The sequence below is a fragment of the Columba livia genome, chromosome 18, assembly GCF_036013475.1.
Source record: "Columba livia isolate bColLiv1 breed racing homer chromosome 18, bColLiv1.pat.W.v2, whole genome shotgun sequence".
In the NCBI taxonomy this organism is placed as follows: Eukaryota; Metazoa; Chordata; class Aves; order Columbiformes; family Columbidae; genus Columba; species Columba livia.
In genome coordinates, this window is record NC_088619.1 from 6,069,430 (window position 1) to 6,090,484 (window position 21,055).

The 21,055-nt window shown below is 48.5% G+C and overlaps 1 protein-coding gene across 8 annotated transcripts; it reads right to left on the reverse strand.

Moving 5' to 3' along the window:
* Positions 1–19: 19 nt before the first annotated feature.
* On the reverse strand, positions 20–20,842 carry PRPSAP1 (phosphoribosyl pyrophosphate synthetase associated protein 1). 8 transcript variants are annotated; one of them, XM_065034656.1, is made up of 11 exons: positions 20,666–20,842; positions 19,535–19,648; positions 13,744–13,796; positions 12,749–12,815; positions 9,573–9,745; positions 9,079–9,194; positions 8,335–8,390; positions 7,688–7,833; positions 2,566–2,636; positions 1,756–1,902; positions 20–1,090 (listed from the first exon to the last, which is right to left on the reverse strand). In XM_065034656.1, exons 2-11 carry the CDS (start codon positions 19,615–19,617, stop codon positions 932–934), a joined length of 1,071 nt encoding a protein of 356 aa, XP_064890728.1. In that variant the 5' UTR covers positions 19,618–19,648; positions 20,666–20,842; the 3' UTR covers positions 20–931. The 8 variants fall into 8 exon arrangements, with proteins under 8 accessions (XP_064890728.1, XP_064890729.1, XP_021144296.1 ...); XM_065034657.1 differs by having other exon boundaries at positions 20,775–20,823; XM_021288621.2 differs by lacking the exon at positions 20,666–20,842 and adding an exon at positions 20,290–20,659.
* Between the last annotated feature and the right edge of the window lie 213 nt (positions 20,843–21,055).

Here is a 21,055-nt window from a genome sequence, read left to right on the forward strand (position 1 = left end):
TTCACGGGAAGCACCAAAATCAAAAATCCTACACTTTTTATTGCAGAGATGGTGTTAGTGTTTTGGAGAGCACGGCTGCATTAGAGGCAGATACTGTTCCAAGTCCCCTTCCCCACAATGCTGCCACAACTCCTCAGCCCCAGGCAACGCCAGAAATTGCGCCTGGTTTTGCAGTTCACACAAGTGCTCCAGTGAGGAGCTGGACCCTCCCGTGACTTGCCACTGAAGAACAATCACAAGCCAAGCCTCACACAATGACACAGTCAGCGCACTAATGAGCACCCCCCGCCCCACCGGGAGACACGTGAGCTTGTTTGGAGCACCCCGACACAAGGCTGCGAGCAGCCCTGCCCATGGGGTGCCCTGAGCTGCCCTTTCTGCACATTCCGCTATTGAGTTTCCATGAAAGTCTCTGCTGTGCACGGGCTGAGGCCGCTGGGCTGGCACGCAGCTGCTCTGCCCTCAGCTCTGCCAGCAGCCCAGCCCGGCCACCCCAACAAAGCGCTCACCCACGTGCCCTCGGGCGAGTCACGGTCAGAAACAAACCCACAGGCTGCCCGCACGCAGCAATGAACAGTCTCTATTCCCTTCTCATCAGCTGACAGCTACTTCTTTGTTGCTTTGCTTCCGCTTTACAGGGCAAGAGATAACACACTAAAAAAGAAAATTAAAGCAATTCAAAAATTCACCACCACCTGATTTCTCCATCTCAGTTAAGGTGTAATCCTCCCCACTGCCAGCGGCCGCTTCTATTCTCCTGTAAAGTGCTGGTCAGGTTGATTTTTTTCTACTAGATCTCATGGCTCAAGTCTCTGAAAACCTTCACCCTTCTACAAGAATAAGCAGTTGTGTAACGCCTATAATTTATGGTATTGCCTTTTCATGCATATTTCCTTCTCTTGTGGAAGCCAGGACAGGAGCAGCACCAGGTCTAGTCATCAACAGTGATGTTGCGAAAGAGATAGGCCATGGACTCGCCATTGTGGATTCGCCGGATGGCTTCAGAGAGAATCAAACTGATATCCACAGTCTTTATCTTGGGGCACTGCAGCTTCTGCACCTCGTGAGGAACGGTGTTGGTTACAACCACCTACGGAGAGCCAGAAAGAAAAGACCATTAGTTGTGCCACCGATACGCTCAGCCTCACTGAGCTGCCACCCTGGATGAACTCCACAAGTGGTGCAAACCTGCTGTTTCACTCGGGGGCAGAAATCCTTGTATGTTAGAAAAATAGATTAAAAATAAATGTTCTCCACTACAGGACAGTCAAATCTGTTGTAGAGTGCTGGTTATGCTGGTCCATCAACCACCACCTCCACACAGGCAGGTGGGTCCCACTTAGATCTCGGGATCCTACATGTTTTTAACTAAGGGCGAGGTTTGAAATCTCGTCCTCTCAACGTACCCAAGAGCCCAGCGTCACTGCGGAGAGGGGCAGATGGAAGGTCTGCGCTGTGAGAAAGCAGCCGCGTGCACCCAGCTGCGGTCAGAGAAGCATCCCAGCAGGGATGACTAATATCTGTGCATCGGGGAGAAAACATACACAGCGGCAGATCTGTCTGAACAAGTATAAGTCACACATGCTTTTTTAATTATTTTTTTTCTCCAGTGAAGAACCAGCTAACTAAAAGCATCTGATGCAACCAGTCACTTCAGAGAAGAGCTACGTGGCAGGGGAAGAACATCAGCTTCTGGTTTAAATCATCACGGCCCCCAGCACCAACCCTTCCGTGCAGCCCCGAAAGCAGACGCACCTCATCAATGGAGGATTCCTCTATGAGACGGGGGGCATCTGCTGACAGCAGCCCGTGAGTGGCCATCACGAATATCTTGTAGGCCCCACGCTCTTTCAGGATCTCTGCAGCAGCTACGAAACTTTCCACGTCATCGATGATGTCGTCCTGAGAAGAAACAGAAGTAACGTCAAAACCAGAAGTTTACCATGCCTGCAGGGCAGCAGGGGATCTGCAAGGTGCTGCAGCTGTGGCTGCGCACACAGCCAAAAAGGATGATCCATGGCCATTCCAGCTGTAGCCATGTGCACGACTTAAATCTGTGAGCACCATTTCCCTAATTTACAGACTCTTTTGGCAGCGTGCAAAACAAACACTATGTCTTGGAAACAAATTAGTCTCTGCTTGTGCACACACAAAAAGCTTATCTTCAGCAAGGTATTTTTTGCATGGGGATAGAAGCTGCATGTTGATTCCTGACACTGCAGCATGGCACAGAAAGCACGCAAAGCTCAGCAAGTTGTTTTTGCTTGGTTGGTTGGTTGGGTTTCTTTTTAAACACTTCAGGAGATTTCTCTGCATGTCCTGGATTTTTTGGGTATTTGTAGATTCAAGTGAACAAGGAAATTTCAGGGCTTAAAGTGCTGAAACACAAAGGGTTTTCAACAGAAATCTGAAATGACCCAAGCAAAACTGGAGAAAACAATGGAACAATGGAACGATCACGTTCCCACCCCTACACCAGCAGGCCATCCTGCCCTCTGGGATAAAGCAGCTCAAGAAAAGATGCTGGGAAGAAGCCACCCCCCCTCCTCCCCATCATACACATACCACAATGATGGCAATTCTTCCTCCGACGTCTCCAACCACAGTTATTGGCGGTTTCTCCTTGGCCATCATCACTAAAGAAAATTAAAAAAAGAACAGGTCAGTCAGCTCCACCACGTGAGAGGCTCAGCCCTTAACTGCGCCTTACGTTGGTGCACAGACACAAACGTGCTTTACGTGATCCTGACACCCACCCGAGTGAGCAACCACTCGGTTTGGCTCATGCAAAAACTACACATGTAACAGGCTTTATCCTGTATCCTGAAAAACATCGTATAACATAGCAGTATCAAAGAGAACAGAAACATGAACTAGGATGCACTGAGAGTGTCCAGATGTAACACAGTCTACAGACTCGCACCAAACACCAACAAGTCTATTATACCGGCCAGGGACTTGCTATCCACAAGCCAAACCTCTCGCTTGATTTATCCAGTGAATGCTGTACAAAAACTCCCAGAACAGAAAGGAAACAGCGGTGGGCACGCACGTGTCAGTAGGTGATAATCTGGGCTGACCTAAGCACTGCAGCAAACAGGAACACGCAGCATTTTGTAACACTTAACCTGGCCCACCTGCATCCCCCAGGTTTTATGCTCTCTGCAGGGAGTTCAGCAAAATGTCCTACACTTTGTACCCTCCTCTTTGTAAGCTCAGGTCTTGCCATGATTCCAGCACCAGATGCCTCTCAAACACCAAAGAGTTTTGGACACCCCACATAGTAATATTTTTCTCCTTTAAGATAACCTGCTTTGCCATAATACTTCACACTTGAGCAGTATGAGAACAAGCAGCATTGCCCATCAAAAAGCCTGTGTGAATGCTGATTTCTGCCCTCCTGGGTAGAAAAATCCTACACAGAACTCGCCTGCACAGCTGATCCAGTGCTCTTGCCACACTCTTCAGGGCCTGGGAACACTCACGGCACAAGCAAAGCTGGGTGAGCGAGTCAGACTGAGGGATGCGACCAGAGCAGCTGTACCGCAGCTCCGAAGATTCAGGTGCAGAGCTGTTCTTCTCATGCACGGCACACCCTACAGACCGGTTTTCCATCAGCCTACCAAAACTGCACAAAAGGTGTCCAATGGTTCTGTTTTGACACAAGTTACATCACTCACTGCTAGGTTTTGCAGTGGAAGTCACAGCTACCTTGGACTTGAGAGTTAATTGCTCTTTGGAGCATAGATTCCCCAGCCTCCCTTGCACTGCCATTCCTGAGTCTCCTATCAAATGCAAAGTCACGTCTAAATCCTGAGGGGAAAACACTCTTATGAGAAGGAAGAGTATTTGTAATGAACTAGGATTAAGCACCACAAAAGATAAGCAGACCATAAATTTCAATTACTGGCACTACCTACCTGCTCTGGTTAGTTATTAGTTTATTATCTAGTTTCGACAGTAACAAAACTTCTGGAGGGAGCTGTGAAATACCGAAAGGATTCCACATCTGGCTGCCATCCCACCCTCCGTGTGCATCCCCAGATGAGCACCATTCCTGTTTAAAACAGCCAGGCTAGGGAAAACTCTTTTCTAAGCAATGGTGAGCACACCTTAGGAAGCTCAAATTCAACAGTAATTTACTGTCAAACACGTGAAATTTCAGCAAATCAGTATCCTCCCATTCCATTAAGGAAGCAGATTCCTCACTATGCTCAAAGGCTAACAGCAGCTAGCAACGTCAGCAGTGCTTTGCATCTCCTGTCTGCTTTTAAATGCTGTATTTCAAGTTTGCTTTATTTCTGAAGTGCGGTAGGCAGCGTGTCGACCTACCCGGATCCTAAAGAGATGTTTTCCCTTTTTCTTGTTCAATTTTCTCTGCAAAGAAAAGAAAAAAAAAATGCAAGCCAAAGATCTGCGCACAACCACATTAAATCGCACGTGAACTTTGATTGCTCCAATAAGATAAGAGCTTAGGCAAGAGTTATTGTAGCCAGTTTCTCTTTCTTCCAAATCTTGGGACATATCAAGGTGTGCAAGTCAGAACTGTTATGAGAAGGCAGCTTGAAAACTAATTCAAACACTAAAGAGTATTTTCCTCCCAGATACAAAACCTCCACTTGTATGTAGACAAAAGATGGCAATAGAGTAAGCCACAGGTGTACTTCTGCCCGGCATGACCCCTTGGAATATGTACAAGTTTAGGTTAAAAGAGTTGCTATTTTTTTCTGGAAACTCAGAAAAGGTGCTTATGGTATCTGTAGCTTCAGGGGTGGGGGGAAATAAAGAAAAGATATTAAAAAGAAAACTATTTAAAAAAAAAAAAAACAGGATATCGAAGAACACTGAAGGGTGGTGGAGAAATAAGTTAATGAGCCAAACGCTCTGACCTGCACTTTCATTCTGATGTAACATACGCCAAAGGCAAGATGATCACTGGCATGAAGAAACAGCATCTCCCAGTGCATAAACCTGTTGCTTTAATTGAGCAGTCAAAAACTGGTGAAGGAATGCTAAAACAATTTCTGTATGGAGCTGACAGTGTGTATTAAAGTGATAATCACAAGTAAAGCAATGCTGCATTTACAACAGAGTAAATGAGCAAAAGGCTGCTCAAGAATTAACTGTTTTGTGGAGAGACCTGGAAGGACAGAGAACATCCCTGTGCACGCCCAAACACGGGAAGGAGATGGGTGTAAGGGAGTAGGAACAGACCGATGGTCGCTCCGGTTTTCACCCAAACTCTCTTCCTTCACGGGGGTTTGCTGGGCTCTGGGTTTGGAGCAGACCATTAGCTATCTGCATGAATCACCGAATTCCAAATCCACTGAAATGGTTTAACAGCTGGTGCTCCACTCCTTTTCTCCAGGAGGAGGAAACACGCAAAGAGCCCCCCCATGCATTTGTTAAAGCACAGCCCCAAGCCAGCTGCAAGCTCCGAGACACAAAGAGGATCACCTCGGACTGACATCCCATCTCAAAGGCTCCAATTTCTGGGTTTTGAGTGACGTGAGCTGTTGTGGCCGCTTTAGCACAGCATTTTAAGAAGCACCTTGGGCATTTTTCTGTTGTGACCAAGCAGACCTAGAGACCGGTTCTACTCTGAGAACTGGAGGGTTTTCTGGCCAGTTTTTGTGTAAGGAAGCACAGAGCTCTGGGCGAGTAGCGTGTGTCCTAACGCTCACAGACACCACGGGGACACGGCTGAGCCCTGCATCACTCTGCCATCGGAACTTACAGCACCGGGATTGCTGGTGACAGTTCACACAGCAGGAAAAGCGGATCCGGGGGTTTGTTTCTTGTGCCATACAAGGGGAGAAGACACTTTTCAACTGAATCGGACAAGAACGGAGCCGTAGCGCAGAGGGTCGGTGCAGACTCCCAGCACCGCCGTCCCTGACCCAGCTGCATTTTCGCCTGTCTGGCAGAGCAGTTCCCCGCAGAGCCTGCGACACAACCAGGACGCAGGAGAAGCTCAGGCTGCTTTTAGACAGACATTACCTTGGTATTCTGCACCTCTAGTAACAGAGCCCAGCTCGCCCAAAACTCACTCAGAACCAAGTATCCACTAAGATTAGAAAACTGGAAAGAAAAGCAACTTTCTGCTGAGAGTTCTGGACAAGCTCACCCCATAACCCACCCCACATCTCACCCCCAACAGCTACCAAGCCACAGCTTGGTTGTTTTACACTTATGCCTCAGCCATGCAGGAATTTAATGTCATTAGTCAAGTGCTGAGAGTCTGCAGGAGATAAAATAAGGAAGCGGTGATACACAGCAAATTAGTTAATGTGTGGATAGCTGGGGACTGAAAACATTTTTCCACTGGAATAATAACTAAATTGGACAAGGGCACATTTCTGAATGAGCTACCATTTATGGGACTCTCCAGCAGCACATGCTCCTACAGCTGAGCTTCCTTGAAGTGACACAGTTGTAAATAAAAATACAGTCACATCAATGTCCTGTCCAGGCAAATGTCAGCTGGTGATGTTTTGGAGGACAGTGTCCTCTTCAAAGGGGCAGGGGAAAGAAAAGGCCAGGAGTAACAATGCAAATTCCTGTTTTGCTGGAAAAATCCCCTCATCAGAAGGGGAACAATCAACGTGAAGTCCCAAACTTCATTGCCAAACTCCCGCCTGTCCCCAAGGTCCAGGAGGAGCTTCAGCAGCAACATGAGCATTGTTTAACTGATTGTATCATGGTGAGCGATGACTGGGGTAATGTACAATGCCTGCAGCCTCACTTCCTCACACAGTGGTTGGATGTTCTCTCTAAACTCCAAAAGACAAGAGGAGACTCTTATCAGTAGCCCCAGGCACTGTCAGTAGAATGAAGTCTAGCTGCAGGATGGACATCTTACCACCCACAGCTACACGGATCCTTTCTCACCATCAGTTCTCAGCCACACTCACTGCACTCATGATTTCTGTTCTACCACCATCCCCCTAGAAAGCTAAAATCCTCCAAAAGGGAGCTGCGTTTTGATTTTACTGTTGTTGCTGGATTGCTGGTGCTGCAGGAATACGAACAATCCTAAGAGTGCTGCATTTCCCAAAATACAGATTTCCTCCTTTTTGCTTTGCTCTGTGCTCCCAAATCAGCAGCTTACCAACTGATGGCAAGAGCACGCAAAGCAGCTTAGCAATGCTCTCAGAGAACCTGTTTGCCCAAGCCACACAAGCTGCAAAACCTCATCAAAACAGCCACTGGGACATGATCACCAGGCTCTCAAGACAGAGAAAATCTCCAGCAGTAACAATGGCTGCAGCAGGAGGGGAGGACAAAGGCCAACCCTCCCCTCCACGCTGCAGACAGCAGCCTGTCCCAGTGGCTGTTCCCACCTTAGTTATGCTTTTGTATTTATTTTCTGTTTCATGAGCTCGACAAGTTTTGCTGCTGAGCACTGTAAAAGCATCACCTTTATCAGAGGTTTGTCAGTCCAACACTGTTGAGTGGGCAAAGCCAACAGTAGCAATGCTGACATTCTGCCCAGCCAGAAAGAGTTAAACAAAAACCTTGCCCTGTACCACCTTCTACAACTTGCTGATATCAACCCTTCCATTAGAAAAATTCCACCGGTCCAACTACCAGTAGGTTGGTTCCACCTTCACAGTTAAACCAACAGCTATTTCCTACCAAACTTTTCTTCTTTTGCCCAAAGATAAGCAGAGAAGCTTCATCTTACACGGCAGCTCCAGACCGGGATGCACTGTTGCATTTTTGACCATGGGAGGGGAGTGACGTCCATCGTCCATGTCCTGCTCCGTACACTGGGCCTCGCCGTGGATCACCGCCAGTCCCAGCCGCAGCCGCTCGGCGTAAGACTGAGCCCTGTGGGAGAACCACAGCGGGTCAGGACGACGTGGGGCTGATGCAGCTCCTCAGCGCAGCGCTGCAGGCCGCTCCCAGAGCACCCAGCAGAACAGCACAACAGCAAGAAACTTCACTGGAAGTGGCTTTTCATCCTCCTTAACACCCCAGAGCCCAGTCTACCCCTTGGCTCCACCACAGGCATTCCTCCATACGCTAAACGCTTTCGGAGGTGGTCAGGCACTGCTAGAACTCATGCAGCGAGAGTGATCCTGGCCCCAGGTGAATCACCCAGCTCCACAGCAGCAGAGACCTCCAGAGTTTACTCCCATGGGGCTGGGACTGCAAAATTCAGCTGCCCATCTGCACCACTACAGACACCCATCCCATTTCCAGCCACAAAAGACAATGGCCCAGATCGCTGATCCATTTGCAACCCTTCCATGTTTTTCCTGGCGTGTTTCCCATCAGCCCATATCTCTTCCAAGTGACTTTTAACCAGGTAATAAAGCATCCATTTACCTTTTAGCTGCATCAGGAGATTTGGCTACGATAACTGCGTTTCTGTAATCTGGAATCTGGATGTGATAAAAAGTTATTTAAGTAAAGACCTTCTTGTGATTTGATACATGGCTGAAGAATCATCACACCCACTCCCTTTCCCTGGCCCCACATCTTCATTCTGTGGTAAAAAACTAGAGGGGCAATTGGACCAGCTGCAGTAACTTCTGTCTGCAGGGGAAGGTCCAAACCCAATGCCCGCTCTCCGGTACAGGGAAGCCTTGTTCTCACCACGTGGACACAAATCATCATCTTTTGCACATGGAAAATAAAACCTCCATGCCCTGCCCCCAGTCCCGCTGTGCTCAGCATTCCTACACTCAGCCCAAGACAAAGTCTATATCAATAATTCAGAGCAGTCAGACATGCACCGCAGAACAAAAGGCGAGGGGAGACAGTTTAAGAGGATTTTAACAGGATTTAAAAGGTGATCAGAGGCAGAAGCATAAAGAGCATCTCTCAAATGGCACTGACTCTAGAGAGCAAGCTCATCTTCTGCTTATGGTCAAGAGTTCAGTCGTGCAATATAATATAACATTTTCCCACTTTCCTGAGGAACATACAATAGCTACCCACTAAGAAAGAATTCATGAACAGAACAACTGGCCTGGCAGCACAACCTCTGCATGAGCAGAGGCCCAATGCTGCTATCACATAAAGACAAGTTAAGACAAGGTGATATATATAGAACTAGAGTAACCTCACTTCTTCCTGTATATACTGAAGCAAGAAAGGGGATGCTCTCAGGTTGTCTACTGGGAAGCTGAAGAAACCTTGAATTTCCTTTTGATGAAGGTCCATAGTGATAATATGTGTTAAACCTATGAAAAAAAAAAGATAGCAATTCATTGAGATGACTCCCACGTGGCTGGAGTTCCTCAAACATCTATTTTAGCTATTACTCAGACTATTATGCCATGTGACAAAACAAGCACAAACAGGTTAACGTAAAAAGTTCCACAGACATAATGAGAAACAGGCACGCGGTAAGTTCCAGCGCTAGGCTGACACTGTATTTCAACATGACACTTCTAGGCCACTTCCCCAGGTGCGAGTTACAAAGAAATAAAATGAAGTTGAAGAAAATGGATTCACCAAAGCAGCTCAAGGGCTTGGCAGCACGTCCCCACATCAAGCAGGAGAAGGACGGAGGGACAGACGCCCTCTGGGATGCCCAGCAGCGTCCCAGTGACACTCACCAGCCTTGGCCAGCATCGATGCCAGCAGCTTGCAGACTATGGAGCCCCTCTTGCGCATCTTGCTCTGTTTGCTGTAGGGGAAGTACGGGATGACCCCGATGATGTTCTTGGCACAGGATGTCTTCAGTGCGTACGCCATTATCAGCAGCTCCATGACAGCTGTGTTCACATCCCTGGGAGATTTGAAAACCATTTCATAATTAGTGGGTGTTTTCCCAATGCAACTTCTTTTCCTTTTAAGCCAATACCTCTCCTCAGACTTCCAGGCAAACAGTGCTACATCTTATCCTAATGTATGCAAGACCCAGATCGTGATCTTAAAGCTTTTCCATCAAGCCACAGCACATCACAATCAGCTGTTACATGCATGGGACACGACTCCAGCACTCGAGAGCTGCGGACTGGAATTTGATTTTGTATTCTAACATTAAGGTGTACGATGATTTCCCTTCATCATCATAACAAAAAGGGCGTTTTTTCAGTTATGTTGGAACAAATGTCACTTCATGCAGCGCATTTTGAAATAAAATAGTCTTTTAAAGAAGCAGCACACATGCAGCCAATGCAACTTCACCCACACTGGATTTATTGGGGTATTTTTATTCTTAACAATGTAAGGCAGGTTATTTTTCCTGCCTTAAGAAATACTGCATTCTGGAGCAGTACAAACTCCAGACACATCATTTTGATGGAGGTCAGCATCTCCACACTAGCTAGCTAGCTATCTAGATGGAACTATCTATCTAGAGATGGAACAACAGCATAGTAAATGCTAAATGACTTTTACTTGCAAGAAAAATAAAAACAAGCAATGTTGGCAGAACATATCTACAGACCACAGCAAGGAATACACATAAAACCCCATTTTCAGTTAGCTTGACAATCATGGCTGAAGTGGCCCTGCAGGAGCGTGTTAATCTGTACCTGAATTCATTGTGGAAAAAAACCAAGCCCTTTTAGCTCCTCAAAACCAAGAGACACTGTCTGCATCCTCACAGACTGACTCGAGACCATTTGGGAACTGAAGAACATCCACTTCAGATGAGACAGAGGGACAGAGAACCCTCCCACAGCACAGATGCCCTTGCTTGGGCACTCCACGTCCCCAGCGTGGTCCCCAGGAGGGTCACACGGGGGTGGCTCAGCCCCGGAGGTGACGGAGCAGGGCTGACGGGGGCATCTTTCCCCAAGCAGCAAAGGAATAAACAGCACAGAGCAGCTGAAAGACGCTCGAGGACCCGTTTTCCTCCTGACCACTGGGGAAGGCTTCCCGCAGAGCTCAGATACCGTTTCCCGAGCCTCCGTTTGTGTGTGACCCGTGACAAACCTCTAACCATCCCCATTTCTCCACCAGTCCCCTCCCTTCAGAAATCAACCTCCATTTGTGTCTCTTCAGCTGTGAGTGCCCCGGGTCTCTGCTCTCCCGCTGCCCCCAGCCCTCACGCACAATGTTGTTTGCACACAAGAAAGCTTTGTTAGCTCCGAAGCACCAAGCCAAGAATTACATAAAACAAAGCCCCTGCCACGTAGGACAACGAGCAGACAAAGAGCCACTTCTTCCCTTTGGTGTTTTAGCTGTGCCAGTGGGGCCGGAGAGAGGAAAAAGATACTGCTATCAGTGTTGTGTAAAAACAAAGTGGCCAAGTTTAAGCCTATTTAAAGGTCATCCAAGAAATTCAATATTTTCCATCACTATTTTTCAAATTACATTAAAAAAAATGCATGCATATATATTTTTTCACATGGAAAACAGATAGAGAACCAGACTGCTCCTGGGAGAAAGTGTTACCACTGATTTCAAAGGGCACCAGCAGTCCTGGTGCTGCTGTGGGATGCTGGCAGCTACGCTGATGGAGAAGTTACTGGAGGAGAAAAACTACTTTGATTTTCTACAGTCTAAACATGAGCCATTTGGTTTTCACTCATATGAATGCTTGTCCACACACCAACAGTCCTGGATGATACTTGTCTTTGTCACTGGTTTAGTTGTGCTGTAGGTTTTTTGGACAGGGAGCTTCTATCAAATATCAAATACTCAGGTCTTTCTGTTCTCTCTCTGTGCATTTAGGATGCAGGCTGAGATTCACACTGCAGCGTGACAAGGTTGTTTAGCTCTCTACTCCTTTCCTACCAAGTCCTAATATTTTGTTTCCTTTTCAAACTGCTACCGAGCACAGAAGTCCAGTCCTCAGATTAATCAACACAGTTGTTGTTTTTATTCTCCTGCAAAGCTCCCTGAAACCCACAGCAAAACGGAGATGCCCTTGAACCTGTCCTCTGGAGCAATGCAGCAAGGCACAGCTGCAGCTTAAGAATAAAAGATTACTTAGCTGCACAACAGTGGCTCCTCGCCTGGAGGATCCTGAACATTTTGGCTAAAAACGACCCATTTCTTAGCCCATATCACTGAATTCAGCTTACGAAAAAACAAGGGGATCAACAAATTAAAACCAGGGGAGGTTTTCTCCTCCCAAAACTATTGCTGTCCCTAATACTGCAAGTTATCACTCTGAATACCTTCTCTGTTTCTTGCTTACACGGCTCTCAGTTACAAATGATTTCAGAGAGCTCTCTCACAACACACAACACCATGGCACTATTCACACAAAACATAAACCTGATTCAGTGGGTCTCCATCTTGCAGTGATTTGCTTGCTCCCCGAGGGAGGAAACACTTGGAGCATCTCTCTGGAGAGAGATGAGCTCTAGGAAAATGTCTCAGCCTGCAAGAGGAACCCCAGAGGTGAGCAACCTGATCTTGTGGTCCGACTGATTTCTTTAACAAGAGGCCAAGCATTACAAATAGGGAATAAACTTCAATTCTCACCGGGCTCTATTTCTTCAGCAAGAAAAAAAATGTCTTTCCAGGGTATTCTGCTGTCTGCCTGAGCTCTGGTACTTACTAGTTTTTGTGACCACCAAAATCTGAGCAGAATTTGGTCACCTGAAAAAGGCACCAGAGCAGGAATATCCTTGTTTTGCTAACTGTGCAAAAGACGTTCTATCAATACCTCATCTCTGAAAACAGCATCTCTCCTGTTCATAGCTGGTCACTTTGCAGTTATCATTTGTGTACAGGCTCCCTTCTACTAGCTTGGCTAATGGTGAGAAAACCTATCGAACCATCTGTGAACCAGAAATTCAAAGCATATCACAGCTGTAAAACCGTTCCTTACCTGGGGATTGTCTGTATAATGAAGATATCCTGTCCCCGGACAGATTCTTTTATTTCAACTCTTGTTTCTGAAGGGGATTGAAAGGACAGTCAGTTTTGTTTCCAAACATCAGGCTTACCGTGATAACACAGGATAACTCCGCTGAAAGCACAGTGACGTGCTGTGCAGCAAAGCACTTCAGACCTTGTAGCAAGCAACCCGATTTACAGCTAACCCCAAAGGGGGGTGAGCTCACACTGGCACGAACCCAACACCAACCCGACCATCACCAGAGCAGCTTTCACACCGTGTGGCCCGTTCTGGCTGCAAGAGCCGCAGCACTACCATAAATCCTCATGCCAAGCAAACACCGTTTCTAGCCCTTCCTCTCACCCATATCAGCTCTCTGGTTCTAGTCTCTTGCAAACACAATAATTGATGTCTCGAAACAGTCAATGACTCTTAGCCAGTGAACCCCATTAGCCAGTATCCTTGTGTTTTAGCCCAGCATCTCAAAACAGACACCTCCTACGTTTAAAGACGACAGCAAGCTGCAAGAGGCACGCTCCCCAGCACAGCCCTGAATCCGTGCTCTTTAAGGCAAGAAGACAAGTCCTTGCTAGGGCAGCTGTAAGCTGTTTGTGGCAGGGGAGGGCTGGAAGAAGAGGATCCTGTAAAAGTTTGCAAGGCAGACACTTAGAAAGCAGGCCATTGCTTTTAAACCTGGGAAATGTCTTGCTAAGCACAAGGGCGTGTAAGATCCTCTAGCAGCTAAGACCCAAGGTAGGACCCTCCTTTAGAGGAGAATCAGCTGATGGGCAAACAAGACAACAGGAAAACAAGAAACACATTTAATTGCTTTGTCCAAGGTCAGACATGGAGCTTTAGCACTGCCAGTCGCAGCAGGAGCAATCACAGCTGAATCGCTGCACTTATTCAAGAGGTTTGGCAGAAGGAGCTACCCGGTATTTCTAAGATTACCTCAAACAGTTGCAAATAGTAAAGATTCCTCTTACCTCCATTGGTTTCCTGGTACACCACAGATTTCCCCAGCTCAGCACCTAGACGCCTGGAGAGAAATAAGAAAATGAGGAATGGAAGAACCCAGCAGTTCTTCCAAACCAGAGATGTGACCAAACATTACACACCAACAAACCACAGCACTGCCTAGCAGGGAGCAGAGCGCCCCAGGCAGGCTGCAGAACCACACAGCCGCCCCTTCCCTGGGGTCTCCCTCACCCCAAGGGCCCTGGGACAGACCCCGGGACATGTTCCTCTGTAGCAGGTCAATGCCAGTCCTCGTATGACTGATCATAAGCTGCGATTCCTGATGGCAAAGGACATCTTGCCATCAATGCCACCTTAGGTGGATCTGCTGTGGAGCTAAACATTAATGATTTAGTCAGACTTGATTAATGGCAACTGAGTCACTTTTTTGACTCCCACGTCTTTCTTCTCCCCCCCCCCCCCCCCCCCGCCTTCCAAAATAATTCAAGTCGTAAACTTCAAAAAGCTTACTCATTTTTTCAAATTACTCCTTCCTACTCTCAAATGTCAAACCTACAACATTCATCACAACAAAGATTACAGTCACTCACCTTTTTATTTCTTATATAAGAAATACTCCTTTTGAGGAGGATTTTAAAAGGCTCCAAAAGGCAGACTATTCCCTCAGGTGATACTTCTATATTTAACTGTACTGACAAGTAATCCATTAGTATTTTCACTCCAAAATACCTTTGTTCAACACGTTGATTACGGCGGCAGTTTCCTGTCTGCACATAAACTGCATTTACCTGGACACAGGCCAAAATTATGTCCATCGGGACTAACCCCAAATGAAGAGCCCACATTTGTCTCTGGCTTTCCCCTGGTCTCTCCGCATGTCCACAGCCACAGACTCAGCCTTGTCCTTCAGCTGTCACAAAGATTTGTTCTTCCAGGAGTAAATGAGCGCGGCAGCCCGACCCTGGCGTGCTGCTGGACTCAGCTGCGAGCCCGCACGCTGGAGCTGGCCTGGAAAGCATGGCCGGGACAGCTGCGGTAACAGACACTCGAATGCAATGCGATATATTTGCATACAAAGTGCATATTTGGCACGCACGCGTTCCCCATAATGTGTCTGGCAACACGTTTTGCCACGGCTGGGGGTGGTGAGTAAATGAGCACATTGAGAATCATACACACGAGACTGTCACTGGTACAGGTACCAACTGTGGCATCACCTGGGGACCCTGCAGTCCAGGGCAGGGAAATACCCAAACCTCTAACCCAGGTGAGTTTTGCAGATGGGATCCCTCAAGTTCTCACTGCCCATCGGAATCCCGCTGTCTTTCTGATGATAATCGGGCATCTGCAACAACTAAGCTTTGGCTTAATCCCTGCCAAGGCGTCCAAGTCCAAACAAGCTCAACAATCACACACACACACGCAAAACAAACCCATGTGTGGGGGGAAATGTCTAATGACTCACACTTGTTCCTCCAAAACTGTACGGCAAGCCTTGCAAGCTCCCTTTGGAGGCACATGTGCCCCGACTTCACTGCAGACAGCACATTCCCACCTCACTAAATAAAAAAAAGTCCATTAACGAGGCTGTGCAAGCACCCTTGGTCAACCCTGCGTCTCATGGAAGGAGGGAAAGCTTCAGAAAGAGTCCATCTGGACATATCTCAGCAAAATACCCCTTGGAGGGTGGCACTGCCAATGCTAAGAGGTGGCAAACACAGCCGGTGGAGGTTTGTGATGCTCTGCGAGGATGTAGCCGGCAAGAAGAAAGCAGAGCCCAGTGCTCCATGGTTCGGACCACACAGCGGCAATGCCGTTTCTGTGCTGCTGAAATGAGGAATCACAAATATAAGTTTGCTCCCTGATGGAAAAGGGGACACTGAACAGCTCAGTTTGTTGAACCTGGGGACAGAATCACAATTATTGTACCACTTGTCTGCACACACGGGCACATCTGCACAAGGGAAGGGATGGCTGCAACTACAGGTAACCCAGAGCACCCCCTCCCCGCCCCCAGACACAGCTGCTTCTTGCAAAAAAACTTTAGGTCCTGTCGATAAATCACATCTCCAAGCAAGATGAGCTCCACCGACAAAAGTCGTGCTGTGTGGAGCAGTATTTGGCTACAGGAAAATGGGGGCTTTTGCTGATTCTGAACTGTTTAAGACTGGACAACAGTCCAGCTGATTTAACAGAATTCACAGGAATTTCACTTATTAACCAGCGTTGAGCAGGCACCAGAGCCGAAGTTCACTTCTGGAAGCTCCTTTCTGCACCAAAGAGAGACAGAAACCCAGTTTGGTGTCATTTTTGTTTTTAAGAGCAGCAGTCCTCAGAACTGAGACCTGTTCTAAAAAAGCTCCAGACATGTGGCCCTGCCAAGCGTGGTGCAGCAGATCTAGGTATTACTGCTCCAGTTTTTGAAGTCTTTAACGTCACCTCAACACAAGCTTTCTCTGTGTGACCACTCACTGCTCATGATGGGGAAAGCCCAGCTCCTCACTCTGCTCTGCCATCCACTCAGCAGCTCCGTCACTAAACCAACTCCTCTAGGACCTAAGAACACCTAAGAGAAAAATTCTCTTTATGGCTTTAAACATCCTTCTCAGACCAACTGGCCAGTAAAAATTCATATAGATCTGAAATCTGTAACCATTGCCCAGGAAAGAGGATCTGACTTTCCACAGTCTCAACATACAGCAAGAAGATATTGAGCTGTGGATACAAAACTGTTTATAAAATCAGTCTCAAATTCACGGCCTAAATGTGAACAGCCCACAAGTCACCTACAGTTTAATAAGGAAGTGACACACTGGAGTATTTTAGGAAACACCACAAGGTTGTATTAGACTGCACTTTAAAACATCCTCTGAAGGCTGTCAAAAACCATTGTACCAGCCTCTCGAGACAAAGGACGGTCAGTTTAAAGAGACTTGATGTTTAGCTGAATCAAAATTCAAGAGGCAAGTTCACTTGCAGTATTTCATGCCACCAGAGCACGTTTCAGTACTGCTGGGAAGGGCTCCCAGCCTGGGCCGTGTTTCCTTCTCCTACACTGTGACAAGTACCTAGAAGACGTTAAAGAAGTTGTTGAAGGAAGACAGAACGAGGAAGGCTGACATTACTCTTCTCCATCCCATCAGAAACACTCCTTCCTTCAGCTGAGGAACGCTCCTGAGAGTCCTCCTAACGTGCCATCTCTCCCAAAAGCAGTGCTCACCTTCTGCTCACTCATAGAAACCATCACCCTGGTTTCAAATCCAGTATTGGTGCCCTCTGTGCCCAGCGCAGCCAGCGAGAGATCTCAGTGCATCTGTTGGACTCCAGAGATTAAAAAGACTTGCTAGACCTCCCTCCCCACAGCAGCACACAAGACCCATCAGGGACCAGCACTGGTCACAGAAATTATCTTTCTCCCCTGCAAATGCAGCTTGTAATCAGGTGCCAAGTGTCCTAATTACAGCAGGAGTCTTCTTTCCATCTGGGAAAGACTTAAGAAAATATCCCTCTCGATTTATAAGATACAAGTGAACATATGTTTTTATTTATGTTTCAGTGGTCCTGAATCTTAGGAGCATCTTTATTATTTAAAGTTTCACAAGGCAGTTGGTTCTCATAAACCAGAACCATCTCCTCTCCCTGGCAGACACTAACATAAACCAAAGCTCTGAAAACTCAAAGTGAAAGTTAGATCAACCATTTAGTCATTCCTCCTATAACCAGATCAGAACACATAACGGGAAACTGCAAAGATGGGAAGCGTGCCAGAATGCCACACTCAGAGCCTGAATCGAAAGCAACTCTGGAAGTTTTGCATTAAATGAAGCAAGGAGATTGAAGAGCTTTTTTATGTCTGGTTTATGTCACTCTGCTCCTCCAAAGGCCTAAGATTTTAAAAGAGGCTAAGCCAGGACTCCTTGAGTACTGATTTAAACATACCTACAGGTAAAGAGCAACAGAGCCTGGATGGACAAGTGACTCAAGGGGCCCTACTCCCAATATTGTGTGTTGTTTTAAAGTTCTTTTACTACTCATACTAAGGGTCATAAAAAAACTTTAAAAAGAACGCACAATATTAGAGGACAGACTCACCCTTGTAAGACTGCTCCAACCCTATTAAGAGGCGCAGCTGACCTCCCCAGCAAAGCGCGGGCTGGGATGTGACACAGTGGGACAGCCAGCAGTCACGCATCTTTTGTGACCTGAAAAAACAAGGGGTGGATTACAAACGGGTTGAGACAGCCCCTGCGCTCCTAAAGGAAGCCAGGGGGTCGCTCTCTGGATCCTGCTGTTATTCCCCCTCAGAGCATCCCTGGGAACCCTGCACAGGGTTACAGCAGCACGTCACACAGCCTGCTCTGTGTCTCTTCTCATCACATCTTTACAAAAAGAGGGAGTTTTTTTAGACGAAGAGCAGAAAATAAAGATTGCCCGTTTGCTCTTTCGGTCCTGAGAACTTGAAGCTCGTCCCCAAGGGACTTCAGCTTTGTTCAGTGTTGACGCAAGAGGACAAGCCTGGTAAAATCATGGCCCATCTCTGCTGCAAAACTTTTTTTACAGAGAGACTTTCTTTTCAGAGTTGTACCAGTGAAGGGAAAGTGATACAGAACTGACCCAACACAGCAAAGATACATGAACAAAAAAGAGCTTTCCACTCCCAAACACAAGGGTTTCTCTTGCTGCCTCACACCCAAAGAAGTCCATTGCTGTTATCCACCACGTGTCCCATCAACACCAGTGATCCTGGCCAAACAGCCAAGTCAGCTTCATGGAGATCATCTGTGCTAAGTATTGAACACTGTTAAGCTAGCAAAATGGTCTTGCAGTTAAAGGTGCCAGCACACCTGTACTTAGTAATGGTTCCAGTCTAAGCATACCCTAGCCCTCTCGATCTTGAGAGCAGCTTCCCATGAACTGTAGCTGAGAGGAAACAGAAAGGAAACCCAAATCCTGCTTCAGGATGACAGCTCCCCAAATCCACAGCTTCCTGCCTCTTAGAAAAGTACTTTCAGCTGGGAGTGCACACACGCCAGGTGCCCTGATTTGAAACAAACTAACTCAGAACAAAAGATCAAGTGCTAGGAGAAACCCACTGCTGCTCTGAGTGCCAAGAGCCCCATTTCAGAGCCAGCTGTTCCACACCTCCTGCAGCAGGACCCAGCGCATCCATCCCTGCCAAGTCCAGGTCAAACTCTGCCCCAACTGATGGGCTGGACAAAAAGGGGCTCACTTCTATCCCTAAGCTAAATCCTCTTTTGTCAGCATGTGCTACCCACCTTTCCTACCCCACTGAAGGGCAGATTAACTGATCCACTGTGCTCAGTGCAACTGCAGGTGTTGCACCCAGGTTTGCACACCCAACACTCTCCCAGCACTGAGGCTGTCGACCAAATGAGGTTGCCAACCTGCCCCTGCAAATAGCAGCAGAGAAAGTCCTGAGCATCTCCCAAAACAGTTAAAATGCTGAGGTTTGTTCAGCCCAGTTTCACCTCCTCCCTCCCCAAAACTAACAGTCTTTGCTGCAACTCCGCCTTTCCAGCATCGAAATGGGCGTCAGAGACGCAAAAGACAGAAAGAAGACGGTCTGTTTTCATCACTGGCTCCAACCGAGTTATCAGGAGGAATGAGCTGGCGCTGCAGAGGAAAAGGGCAGAGCTGCTGAACCCCCCCAGCAACGGTGTGTGCAGCAGACGCCTTTGGCTTGGGAAGGCGGGGGGACACCAGGAGCCTCTGCAGCCACTCTGCACAGATCCTGCTGCTCGGGGAGGGGAAAAGAAACTTGGAAGAGAAGGAACTTACTCCGTGATCCTCTTGGCCAGCTCGGTGCAGGCTGCCGTGGAGTTGGCCGAGAAGACCCGGTAGCCGCTTCTGGCTGCGTTCATCGCCAGAGAGTCGTGCAGCCCCGGCGGAGCTCTGAAGTGAGAAAAAACAGATTTGTAAGGCAACAACAGCTTCCGTGGCATCGTTTTCTTCCTCTCCGCCACTATCACCGCCCCTAAAGGGGTGGGGAGGAGGAGGAGGAGCGGAACCCTTCCGCTACCTGCGATTCGGCGGGTCCGCTGCTGTGGCCCAGTGTTAAACGGGAGGGAGGAAATACGAATATGAAAATAAACCGGAACAGCAGCACTCCCTTGGGGGGAACGGGTTCCCTGCAGAGCATCCCCCCCGGAGCCAGAGCTGGGCTCAGCCCAGCCCAAACCCGCCCCACGCTCACCCAGAGGCACCTCAGGCACCAGGGGGCAAGTGACCCCAAGGTGGGGGGTAGGAGGGCAGAGAGGGGCTTCCCTCTGGCTGGGGAAGGAGGGGAGAGTCGAGGGGGCGCCGGGAAGTTTGGAAAAGGGGAGGGGGGCTCACTGTGAGGCAGCGAGGCTGGAGGTCCTGTCCCCTCACCCAGCCAAGCGAGCTCCGCCACCCGGCCGGAGCGGGGGTGCCCACGGTCGCCATCTTGTCCGCGGGGAGAGACCGCCCCCGCCGCCATCTTAGGTGAGGGCGCAGCGGCCGCGCTCTTGCCGCACAGAGATGGGTATCAGCCATTACCCGAACAGCGCCGGTACCTGAGGAGGAGGCGTGAAAACGGTGTAAACTCCCCCTCCTCCGGGGATGCACCGCCCGCTTCCTGAGTGTGGCTGGCAGCGCGGCCACCTCCCTCTTCTCCCCGGCGGTACGAGGCACGGCCTCAGTGCGGCAGCTTCACTGCCCGTGCTTAAGATGGCGGCCGTGCCGGCGGAAGCTGTACGGCGACGCTCGAGCTTCGCTCTATGGTGCTCGGGGCTGGAGACGTCTGGGCTGAGCCCGGCGGTGCGGGAACCGGGAACCCACCGCCCCACGGCTCTCCCCGACCCCCGGGCTGTGCCGGCGGTGGGATGGCGGTCCCAAGGTGCTGCTGGAGCTGCAGCTGCTCTTTGCACCGTTTCCCAAGGGAATACTCACTATCAGGCTCTTCAAGGTCCTCCAAGCTCCTTGGACATGAGGACAAAGTCCCACTGGGGTGCAGGCGCTAAATGACTAATCTAAGCAGTAAACTTGTGTTCCAGCCCACCTGACAGAGCTCCGTGCTGACCCTTCCAGGCCCAAGAAATGTGCTTTATATCCCAGGGAAGCCAAACGGCGTTAATTTCATCACCAGAATCACATCACTTTGTTCACCCTGGAGGGACAGTTTTTTCCCAGCAGTTCCTAAGCCGCTGTGTAATTTCGCCATCCCTTGTCCTGTTATCTCCGGGCTGAGGGGGGAGGTCGCAGACATGGAGGATGCTCGTCTCCCTGGTTCAGCTGTGTCTCTCCCCACTGCCAGGCTGCTCTGGGGCGTGCAGCCGCTCG

Excerpts from the sequence above, each read along its gene's own strand:
- PRPSAP1 (XM_005503151.3), bottom strand. The coding sequence starts at position 19,698 with ATGCCACGGAAGCTGTTGTTGCCTTACAAATCTGTTTTTTCTCACTTC. Across the intron at positions 12,816-13,743 it reads GTACCAGGAAACCAATGGAG|AAACAAGAGTTGAAATAAAA; the intron begins GTAAGAGGAATC and ends AATCCCCTTCAG. Across the intron at positions 7,834-8,334 it reads TCTCCTGATGCAGCTAAAAG|GGCTCAGTCTTACGCCGAGC; the intron begins GTAAATGGATGC and ends GTTCTCCCACAG.